Source organism: Rana temporaria, chromosome 5 (genome assembly GCF_905171775.1).
Source record: "Rana temporaria chromosome 5, aRanTem1.1, whole genome shotgun sequence".
In the NCBI taxonomy this organism is placed as follows: Eukaryota; Metazoa; Chordata; class Amphibia; order Anura; family Ranidae; genus Rana; species Rana temporaria.
In genome coordinates, this window is record NC_053493.1 from 423,063,742 (window position 1) to 423,076,014 (window position 12,273).

General features: G+C 50.9%; 1 protein-coding gene across 2 annotated transcripts in view; it reads right to left on the reverse strand.

Moving 5' to 3' along the window:
• Positions 1-11,215, reverse strand: part of LOC120941707 — a 30,582-nt gene extending 19,367 nt beyond the window's left edge. For both annotated transcript variants that reach the window (XM_040355294.1, XM_040355296.1), the window contains exon 1: positions 11,094-11,215. In XM_040355294.1, the coding sequence (XP_040211228.1) occupies positions 11,094-11,115 (22 nt within the window). In that variant the 5' untranslated portion in view covers positions 11,116-11,215. The remainder of the gene's footprint in view (positions 1-11,093) is intronic.
• Between the last annotated feature and the right edge of the window lie 1,058 nt (positions 11,216-12,273).

Below are 12,273 nucleotides of genomic sequence, written 5' to 3' on the forward strand. Positions count from 1 at the left end.
CCGATAAGATCTCCTAATGGCTGTATCCCTCAGGCTATGGCATACTTCATCCAGGACATGGTCCCAAATGGTAAAAAATGTGGGAACAGGCAAGATGACACCTCATTACACAGTATGTCAATGATAACGTTTATTAAAAAAAAAGGCAAACTAAGGTACTCCCAAACAATGTAGGTTAAAATTGCATGGAAATCCATATATCAGTGAGAATGTTTTATACTAGCAAGATGGTCGACTACCAGACATGGCATGTGACCAGACTCCATTCAACGCGTTTCGTCATACACAGACATCATCAGGGGCTGCACTTGAATTGGCTTCCATATGTGTGGCAAACACATCGTAGAGCCTCTAGAACCTTTGAGGGCATGCAGCTTTGCAAGTCTGCCACATGACAAAACGCGGGCTGCTAATTGCAATTGGGGTGCCATTGACAATTAATGGCACCACAAGTGCTATGCGCATTTGCAGTGCATTTCTGAAATGCACTGCAAAACGCGCATCACCTATGCACTTTGTCACACATTCAGGAAACATTAAATGTGAATACCGTCTTAAGGCTTCTTCACACGGGCAACTGAGCCATGGATTTACTGCAATGTAGTATTAAATATAGTCTGACAGGGCTGTATACATGCCACAGCTGCAATGCTCTACTTTACAGCTGCAGCATTTTTTGTCCACATGATTTTTATTCTTGGCCGCAAGGAATGGTTGTCATCAGTAGGTGGGGCAGAGGTCATGAACCCTCTGTCCAGCTGCCAGCGCTTCAGCTGGGTGGTCTTTACCGTTCCAGGGCTTGGTCTGCTGCTGGGGAGAGGGGCCAACTGCCCTGACTACCTGGAGCTCTGAAGTTGTTTCCAGTGCTGGGCAGAGGTTGGTGGCACTCTGCTCTGATGCCAGCACTTATTCTGGGGACCCCACATCATTTGATCTGGCTAACTGTTGGGGAGGGAACCCGGCTTCCTCCACTCCCAGACTGTGGATATGCTGCTGCGGAGGGAGAACAACCACCTACTTTCCAAAACTGTGGATCTGCCGCTGGGGAGGGAGGACAACCACCTCCTCTCCCTGGGCCCCCGGGAACGGCTGTAAGTGTGGGGCAGAGGTTCGGACCCTTTGTTCGAATGCCGGCGCTTCAGCTGGGTGTTTGAGCGGCTCTGCATTGACCAGTTTCTGGGGACAAGGACTGCCTGCCCTGGTGGGTGCCATGATGGGCAGACGTCAGCGGTGCTCTGCCCTGATGCCAGCTCTTCCCCTGGGAAGAAGAATGAAAATGCGGTGTCCTTGCACAAATTTTCCAGGGCCACCGATTGTTGTAGGCAGAGGTCAGCAGCACTCTGTCCTGATGCCAGCTCTTCTGCTGGAGGCTCCCTGGGTCGTTCCCCCTCAGCAGAAAAATCTATTAAATCCCCAGTCTCTAGAGTTGGTGGAGGGGGACAGAGGTGTGCTAGCTCTTCTCTCCGAATACCTGTAGCCACTGAAGGTGTTGGGCAGAGGTTGGCAGTGCTCTGCCCTCATTCTAGCACTTCAGTTGGAAGCTCAGTACACATTACATCCTCTGATGAAAAGTCAATTAAGTCCATGTTTTCTGGCATCCGTGGCTGGGGAGTGATGTCTTTCTCTCCTCCCTGGTCTTTAAATTTCCCCTGGGGAGGTGAGCCAGCTGCTCCATCTTCTGTACCCTTATCTGGCTACTGGACAGACCCATTCCTCCATCCAAGCTCATCCTGAGTAGAAACAGGTTGGTCAAGGTGAGTCAGCGCTTGCTGCATCTGCCATATAAGCTCTGCTTCCATAGCTGCGGGCAAAGCACACTGTAACTCTACCTCATTGCCGAAACTTCAGCCGGTATTATCAGGTATAGCTGTTGGTGGGTACTTTTGGATAGTCCCCAGCAAAGTGAGCCCAGCCCAGCAGCTGTCTGTAGGCGATCTCCAGCTCCCATTTCTGAATGGCTAGAAACTTCAAATCTTCCTGTGCCCAGAGCAGTTCCGAAACATTTAGCATCTGGTCTCTGCAGGGCCAGACTGGCCTACCGGGATAACGGGAAATTTCCCGGTAGGCCGCCTGCCCTGGGGCCGCTTCGGGCTTAGCTGTAGCTGCAGTGCAGCACACATGTCACACACAGTCAGCAGGCATCTCCCGCTGTGTGTCTCGGAGCTCAGCGTGAAAAGTTTGGCCGCGCTGTGAGAAAGGTCCCGCCCTCCTCCTAGACCAGCTTTGGTGATAGGCGTGTAGCGCCCCCTTACTTTCAGTATGGGCACTACGCTAAAGTTAGTGGGGAATGGGAGGATTAGTTTACTCCCATTCATAATTTATTGAAATTTGGGCTGTTGTCAATTCAGAACTGTCCTGTGGGTCAGTCTGCGCTCCAGAGGTGCGTTACCACCCCTGGGTGACAGTTGGTGCTAGAGGGGTTCTGACAGACCCACCTTCCCCAGCAGCCAATCAGAGGAGTGTTTCCCTCGTCGGGCATGCTGGGGGGGTATATCTGTGGCAACGGCCATTAGTTGTTCTGTTCTGTGCGGGGCCCGATTTCCAGGTGCGGCATCCACCCTCAGGGTGCGCGCATCCATGGGCCCCGCCACCGTGGCCTACTTCACCGAGGTTGTCAACCTAACATTGAGAGGGGCCCCAGCAGCTTGCTGGGTCCCAACCCTCTGCTGAAAGGATCCTAAGCTGGGAGCTGTGCGATGGGTATCGGCTCGGGGAGAACCTAGAACTAGAGGTTGTCCAGGAGGCCTAGATGAACCATCGGGCATCCAGTCACCACACTGCATGACAGGTATGCTTAAAGCTGTCAATTGGTGACACTATTTGAACTGACTGGGAGGATTCACTCAACCTAATCTCTTATATCTCAAATTGCTAAGCCTGTGGCAGAGGCCTGTTCCTCCCAGTGATTTGCAAGTGGCGCTCCGGCTGCCAGGCCTATGACGATCGCCAGTCCGGGGGCACTTTACCCACTCAGGCTGGAGTGACGACGAGTTGAGATTTATTATTGCCGAGAGCGGGCTTGCTCTCCTTCATATCCAAGGCCTGATACCAAAGTTCTCTCCTTGCTCATCAACCTTTCTCTATTGTGTGCCATGTTGATGTTGGCCGTGTTGGGCCTTGGAATAAAGCATTGAAAACTTATTTGATGTCTGGACACTCACTCTTTATCCACACTGACAAGTATCACTCTAGACAAAAACATGAGGGCAACTTGGTACGCTGATCCCAAACTAATCAGCGGCTCCTTTGGGGTGAGCGCTACAGGCGCATTGTTCTGTCTATCACACAAGCTGGTCTAGGAGGCGGGCGGGACCTTTCTCACAGCGCGGCCAAACATTTCACACTAAGCTCCGAGACGCACAGTGGGAGATGCCTGCTGACTGTGTGTAATCCAGGCACAGGCACTGACTGTAGTGAGGCTGCAATTATGGGCACGGTAAGGCTGCGATTTTGGCAAGGCGAGGCTGTGATTTTGGGCATGGTGAGGCTGCAATTATGGGCATGGTGAGGCTGCAATTATGGGCACGGTGAGGTTGCAATTATGGGCATGGTGAGGCTGCAATTATGGGCACGCGAGGCTGCGATTTAGGCAAGGCGAGGCTGCAATTATGGGCACTGTGAGGCTTCAATTATGGGCACGAAAACAATAACCCCTCCCCCTCCCCATTTGTGCAATATTTCTTAAAGTGCAGCCCACTACCCCCTCTATACACCCCACTACCCCCTTTGTACACCCGACTACCCCCTCTCAGGCCCGTCGGAACAAGAGAGGCAAAGGAGGCAATTGCTTGGGGCCTCGAGCTGGTCAGGGGCCCCAGCATCCAACGGCACAGGCAGCAGGATTTTTGTATCTTTAATGGGGATAATAACACTGACCGAGCCGCTGCAGCCCTATGCTGCATGATCCCACGCCGCGCGGTACTGGAGGAGATTCAGTTTGTGTACCCGGCCGGACTGTTAACAACACTGACCGAGCCGCCGCGTCCTATGCTTCAATCCACGCCGCGCGGTACTGGAGATTCAGTTCGTTGTACCCGGCCGGACTGCAGATTAACAGGAAGTGCACACACTGAGTGCTCTGCCTCTGTGCTCACTTCCTTTCAGTCCGGCCGGCCAGGAACAACAATTCTCCTGTCGGCTGCCGCGCGGTATGAGGTACTGTAGCTTGTAGGGAGGGGGGTTAAAAAGAACAGGGGGGGGGGACTGCCATTACAAAAATATGTTAGCCGACAGGCGACAGACAGTGATTATAATTAATAACCCCACTCTTATGTATTATAAACAAAACAATTACGGTACCACCATAGATTTATTTCCATTCTATTTACCATCCCATTTCCATCTTATAGCTTCTATTTTGAATCAGGTCATATTTATTAAAGCTTTTTGCAAAAATGTACAAAGCAGAGAAAAGACTCTGCTTTGTACATTTTTGCAAAAATCTTTAATAAATATGACCTGATTCAAAATAGAAGCTATAAGATGGAAATGGGATGGTAAAGAAAATGGAAAGAAATCTATGGTAATTGTTTTGTATATATTACCTGATTAAAAAAATAAGCAATTAGACCTCTTTCACACTGGAGCGTATTGCAGGCGCTATAAGATTAAGGGCGGTTTGCAGGCGCTATTTTTAATCTTATAGCGCCTGCAATACGCTCCAGTGTAAAAGGGGTCTTATTGCTTCTTTTTTGAATCAGGTAATATATACAAAACAATTACCATAGATTTCTTTCCATTTTCTTTACCATCCCATTTCCATCTAAGAGTCCTTTCACACTGAGCCGCTCATAGCGTCGGCGGTAAAACTCTGCTATTTTTACTGTCAACGCATTGCCAGCGGTATAGCTGCGCTGTCCCATTGATTTCAATGGGCAGCAGCGGTGAAGGAGCGGTAAATACACCGCTCCTTTCCGCTCAAAAGATGTGGCTAGCAGGACTTTTTTTTTACACTTTTTTTTACCGTCCTGCTGGCGCAATTCTCCAGTGTGAAAGCCCGAGGGCTTTCACACTGGAGACAATTGAGCAGCTTCTTAAAAATAGCGCCTGCAAACCGCCCTTAAGAAGCTGCTCAATTGTCTCCAGTGTGAAAGCCCTCGGAATTGAATTGCGCCAGCAGGACGGTAAAAAAGTCCTGCTAGCCGCATTTTTGGAGCGGAGAAGGGGCGGTGTATTTACCGCTCCTTCACCGCTGCTGCCCATTGAAATCAATGGGACAGCGCAGCTATACCGCTGGCAATGCGCTGCTGCAGCAGTGCATTGCGGGTGGTTTTAACCCTTCCTCGGGCACTAGCAAATCCGCCCATAGCGTTGGCGGTATAAATAGCGGAGTTTTACCGCCGACGCTATGAGCGGCTCAGTGTGAAAGGACTCTTAGATGGAAATGGGATGGTAAAGAAAGAAAACGGAAAGAAAGCTATGGTAATGGTTTCTATGGTAAAGCTATGGTAAATCTTTATTTTTTGCTCTCCTCATTAGATGTCATTAGATATACTGTGTCCACTGTACAAGATGTTTATCCTAGTATCCATAATTTATATGCCCAGCCATATGGGTGCTTTAAGACCTCATTGTTTACTGCCACAATGCTTTCATGTTGGTGTGTACGTAACCCTCCAGAGTGGAACAACCAAAATAGGAGGGTTACGTACACTGTGGTACACACCAACATGAAAGCATCATGTGGCAGTAAACAATGAGATCTTAAAGCACCCATATGGCTGGGCATATAAGGGATAAACATCTTGTACAGTGGACACAGTATATCTACCAGTGGCAGTGCGTCCATAGAGGGCGCAGGAATGCCGCCCCCTCTCTCTCCTGCACCACCACTGATCAACAATACATAGATTCATGCATTGCATGAATCCATGTATTGTCGCTGCCGTCCACTATTCAGATGGCCGGCTCCCTAGTGAGCGCCGGCCATCTGAATAATGGCAGCTGGTTGGCTTTGGAAGTGCCTATCAGAGCCAGCAGCTCATGGGCACAGTGGCTACAATTGATGGGCATGATGGCTACAATTGATGGGCATGATGGCTACAATTGATGGGCACGATGGCTACAATTGATGGGCACAGTGGTGACAATTGATGGCATGGCATAGTGGCTGCGTTTGATTAGACAGTGGCTGCGTTTGGCATGGCACAGTGGCGACAATTGATGGGCACAGTGGCGACAATTGATGGGCACAGTGGCGACAATTGATGGGCACAGTGGTGACAATTGATGGGCACGGCACTGGCTGTGTTTGGCATGGCACAGTGGCGACAATTGATGGGCACAGTGGCGACAATTGATGGCACAGTGGCTGCGTTTGATGGCATGGCACAGTGGTGACAATTAATGGGCACAGTGGCCACAATTGATGGCAAAGTGGCTGTGTTTGATGGCATAACACAGTCGTTATTGTGCACTTTAATGTATACTTGATTTTATGGTACAGTGGTGTTTTTTGCAAATGATAACATTTTATGCACATTATATACAACAGCAGTATTTGCACTGTAAACCTTTATTTTTTATATAAAGTGTGGGTGAACTTACACTGTATCGCTATGCTGTGGTTCTTGTAGGCTTTGTGTGCGTGCATTTGGGGGGGGGGGGGGGCCCTCCATGTTCATTTTGCTTGGGGCCCCCAAATTCCTTCAAACGGCCCTGCCCCCTCTGTACACCCCACTACCCTCCTATCCACCCCACTACCCCCTCTGTACACCCCACTACCCCCTCTATGCACCCCACTACCCCCTCTGTACACAGGGATGGACTGGCCATCGGGACTAACGGGAGTTGGCAGGTGGGCCGATGGCTCAGTGGGCCGTTTAAAAAAAACGTTTTATGCAGAGTTCGGCGGCAGCGGGAGCGTGGCATCAAACAGCAGCGGGGATTCGGGGAAAGTGGCCAGCGAGGAGGGCAGTTGGATGTAAAAGCCAAGGAGTCATCCTACACAAACGTGCCAGAGCACTCCCCTCTGTCTCTCTGCCCCCTCTATCTCTCAGCCCCCCCTCTGTCTCTCAGCCACCCCTTTTTTAGTCCCCTCCTCTGTCTCTCAGCCCCCTCACTATCTCTCAGATCCCCCTCTGTCTCAGATCCCCCTCTTTCTCTCAGACCCCCCTCTGTCTCTCAGACCCCCCTCTGTCTCTCAGACCCCCCCTCTTTTATCCCCTCCTCTGTCTCTCAGCCCCTTTATGTCTCTCAGCTCCCCCTTCTGTCTCTCAGCCCCCCCTCTGTCTCTCAGACCCCTCCTCTGTCTCTCAGCTCTCCTCCTCTGTCTCTCAGTCCCGCCTCCTTTAGCCCCTCCTCTGTCTCTCAGCTCCCCTCTATCTCTTAGACCCCCCTCTGTCTCTCAGACCCCTCCTCTGTCTCTCAGCTCCCCCCTCTGTCTCTCAGTTTCCCCCCTCTGTCTCTCATCTCTCCCCTCTGTCTCCTAGCCCCCTGTCTCCCAGACCCCTCCTCTGTCTCCCAGACCCCTCCTCTGTTTCTCAGACCCCCCTCTGTCTCTCAGTCCCCCCTCTGTCTCTCAGTTCCTGTGTCTCTCAGTCCCCCCTATTTTAGCCCCTCCTCTGTCTCTCAGCTTCCCCCCTCTGTCTCTCAGCTTCCCCCCTCTGTCTCTCAGCTTCCCCCCTCTGTCTCTCAGCTTCCCCCCTCTGTCTCCTAGCCCCCTGTCTCCCAGACCCCCCCCCTCTGTCTCTCAGACCCCCCTCTGTCTCTCAGTCCCCCCTCTGTCTCTCAGTTCATGTGTCTCTAAGCCCCCCCTCTTTTAGCCCCTCCTCTGTCTCTCAGCTCCCCTCTGTCTCTCAGACCCCTAATCTGTCTCTCAGACCCCTCCTCTGTCTCTCAGACCCCCCTCTGTCTCTCAGACCCCCCCTCTGTCTCTCAGACCCCTCCTCTGTCTCTCAGACCCCTCCTCTGTCTCTCAGACCCCTCCTCTGTCTCAGTCCCCGTGTTTCTCAGTCCCCCCTCTTTTAGCCCCCTCCTCTGTCTCTCAGCCCCCTCTATCTCTCAGACCCCCCTGTCTCTCAGACCCCCCCCCACTATCTCTCAGACCCCTCCTCTGTCTCTCAGACCCCTCCTCTGTCTCTCAGACCCCCCCTTTTTTAGCCCCCTCCTCTGTCTCTCTGCTCCCCTCTATCTCTCAGACCCCCTCTGTCTCTCAGACCTCTCCTCTGTCTCTCAGACCCCTCCTCTATCTTTTAGCTCTCCTCCTCTGTATCTCATCTCCCCCTCTGTCTCTCATCTCCCCCCTCTGTCTCTCATCTCCCCCTCTGTCTCTCATCTCCCCCCTCTGTCTCTCATCTCCCCCCTCTGTCTTTCAGCTCCCTCCTGTCTCTCAGCTCCCCCTCTGTCTCTCAGACCCCTCCTCTATCTTTCAGCTCTCCCCCTCTCTTTCTCATCTCCCCCCTCTGTCTCCCTTCTCCCCCCTCTGTCTCTCAGACCCCCCCTCTGTCTCTCAGACCCCTCCTCTGTCTCTCAGACCCCTCCTCTGTCTCTCAGACCCCTCCTCTGTCTCTCAGACCCCCCCTTTTTTTAGCCCCCTCCTCTGTCTCTCTGCCCCTCTCTATCTCTCAGACCCCCCTGTCTCTCAGACCCCCCTTTGTCTTTCAGCTCCCTCCTGTCTCTCAGCTCCCCCTCTGTCTCTCAGACCCCTCCTCTATCTTTCAGCTCTCCCCCTCTTTCTCTCATCTCCCCCCTCGGTCTCTCAGTCCCCCTCTGTCCCTCCTCTGTCTCTCAGACCCCTCCTCTGTCTCTCAGACCCCTCCTCTGTCTCTCAGATCCCTCCTCTGTCTTTCAGACCCCTCCTCTGTCTCTCAGACCCCTCCTCTGTCTTTCAGCTTTCCTCCTCTGTCTCACAGCCCCCCCTCTTTTAGCCCCTCCTCTGTCTCTCAGAACCCCCTCTGTCTCTCAGACCACTCCTCTGTCTCTCAGGCCCCTCCCCTGTCTCTCAGCTCTCCTCCTCTGTCTCTCAGATCCTCCCTATGTCTCCTAGCCCCCCTCTGTCTCTCAGCCCCCTCCTCTGTCTCTCAGCTCTCCTCCTCTGTCTCTCAGATCCTCCCTATGTCTCCTAGCCCCCCTCTGTCTCCCAGACCCCTCCTCTGTCTCTCAGACTCCCTTCTGTATCACCCCACTATCCTCTCTGTTCACCTGACTACCCGCTCTGTACACCCCACTACCCCCTCCTATCCACCCCACTATCCTATGTTTACACCCCACTATTCTATCTGTACACCCCACTACCCTCCTATCCACCCCACTACTCTCTCCTATACACCCCACTACCCCCTCCTATCCACCCACTACCCCCTCCTATCCACCCCACTACCCTCCTATCCACCCTACTACCCCCTCTGTACACCCCACTACCCTCCTATCCACCCCACTACCGCCACTGTACACCCTACTACCCTACTATACACCCCACTACCCTCTCCTATCCACCCCACTACCTCCTCTATACACCCCACTCCCCCCCTATCCACCCCACTACCCTCCTATCCACCCCACTACCTCCTCTGTACACCCCACTACCCTCCTATCCACCCTACTATCCCCTCTGTACACCCCACTACCCTCCTATCCACCCCACTATCGCCTCTGTACACTCTACTACCCTACTATCCTCCCCACTACCCTCTCCTATCCACCCCATTACCTCCTCTATACACCCCACTACCCCCTATCCACCCCACTACCCTCCTATCCACCCCACTACCTCCTCTGTACACCCCACTACCCCCTCTGTACACCCCACTACCCCTTCTGTACACCCCACTACCCCCTCTGTACACCCCACTACCTCCCCCTATCCACACCACTACCCCCTCTGTACACCCCACTACCCTCCTATCCACCCCACGACCCCCTCCTATCCACCCCACTACCCTCCTATCCACCCTACTACCCCCTCTGTACACCCCACTACCCTCCTATCCACCCCACGACCCCCTCCTATCCACCCCACTACCCTCCTATCCACCCTACTACCCCCTCTGTACACCCCACTACCCTCCTATCCACCCCACTACCGCCTCTGTACACCCTACTACCCTACTATCCACCCCACTACCCCCTCTGTACACCCCACTACCCCCTCCTATCCACCCACTACCCCCTCCTATGCACCCCACTACCCTCCTATCAACCCCACCACCCTAATACAAATAGAGAAGAATGATAAACAGACTGACTGCAGACCGTATATGAGAAAGAAAAGTCCGATTTGAGCTTTTGGTCAGAAATTCCGACAAGAAAAGTCCGATTTGAGCTTTTGGTCAGAAATTCCGACAAGAAAAGTCCCATGTGAGCTTTTGGTCGGAAATTCCGACAAGAAAAGTCCGATGTGAGCTTTTGGTCAGAAATTCCGACAAGAAAAGTCCGATGTGAGCTTTTGGTCAGAAATTCCGACAAGAAAAGTCCGATGTGAGCTTTTGGTTGGAAGTTCGGACAAGAAAGTCAGATGTGAGCTTTTGGTCGGAAATTTCGACCGTGCGTAGGCTCCATCGAAACAATTTCTGTTGGAATTTCCGACAACAAAAATTTGAGAGCTGGTTCCCATTTTTTTTCCAACGGAAAAGGTTTCTATCGGAAATTCCGATTGTCTGTATGCAATTCCGACGCACAAAAAAATCCAACGCATGCTCGGAATCAAGCAGCAGAGCCGCACTGCCTATTGAACTTCATTTTTCTTGGTTCTTCGTACGTGTTGTACGTCACCGCGTTCTTGACGGTCGGAATTTCCGGCAACATTTGTATGCAACACAAGTTTGAGCCAACATTCCGTCGGGAAAAAAAATGCACGTTTTTTTTTGGGCAGAATTTCCGATCGTGTGTACGCGGCATTAGAAAGCGGAATTGTTAGACACGAACATCAAAAAATGATTTAGATACTGAGGATATAAAATGTTACAAAAGTCATAAAATGTTACAAACTTCTTTTTTTTAAAGATAATAAAATGTTACAAACTTCTTATTGGACCCAAATAAAGAGGAGACTCCTCTTCTTCCCACCAACATTGTGACTAATAAATCTCATCATTTTCCTCTGCAACCCCCCCCCTCCTCCTCCGTCCCCCCATTATAATAATATGTAGTCCTACCTGTCTCTGGAGCACCGGCCATGGTCTCTGCGTTGTGTCTGTTTCCTCCAGAGTCCCGAGTCCTCTCTTATATACTCTTCTCTCCTCTCTTATATACTCCTCTCTCCTCTCTTATATACTCCTCTCTCCTCTCTTATATACTCCTCTCTCCTCTCTTATATACTCCTCTCTCCTCTCTTATATACTCCTCTCTTATATACTCCTCTCTCCTCTCTTATATACTCCTCTCTCCTCTCTTATATACTCCTCTCTCCTCTCTTATATACTCCTCTCTCCTCTCTTATATACTCCTCTCTCCTCTCTTATATACTCCTCTCTCCTCTCTTATATACTCCTCTCTTATATACTCCTCTCTCCTCTCTTATATACTCCTCTCTCCTCTCTTATATACTCCTCTCTCCTCTCTTATATACTCCTCTCTTATATACTCCTCTCTCCTCTCTTATATACTCCTCTCTCCTCTCTTATATACTCCTCTCTCCTCTCTTATATACTCCTCTCTCCTCTCTTATATACTCCTCTCTCCTCTCTTATATACTCCTCTCTCCTCTCTTATATACTCCTCTCTCCTCTCTTATATACTCCTCTCTTATATACTCCTCTCTCCTCTCTTATATACTCCTCTCTCCTCTCTTATATACTCCTCTCTCCTCTCTTATATACTCCTCTCTCCTCTCTTATATACTCCTCTCTCCTCTCTTATATACTCCTCTCTTATATACTCCTCTCTCCTCTCTTATATACTCCTCTCTCCTCTCTTATATACTCCTCTCTCCTCTCTTATATACTCCTCTCTCCTCTCTTATATACTCCTCTCTCCTCTCTTATATACTCCTCTCTCCTCTCTTCATCCTCTTTCACTTTCTTCTTCTCCGTACGTCAGCAGAAGAATTAGCATTTTAATTTCTTACAAATAACACTGAACTTGTACTTCCCACTTCACACGTTTTGTTTTTATTACAACCTTCAGGATCACTTTAACCACTTCAGCCCCCGGACCATTTGGCTGGCCAAAGACCGGGCCACCTTTTTGCAAATTCCGCACTGCGTTGCTTTAACTGACAATCGCGCGGTCGTGCGACGTGGCTTCCAAACAAAATTGACGTCCTCCCCCCCCCCCCACAAATAGAGCTTTCTTTCGGTGGTATTTGATCACCTCTGCGGTTTTAATTTTTTTGCG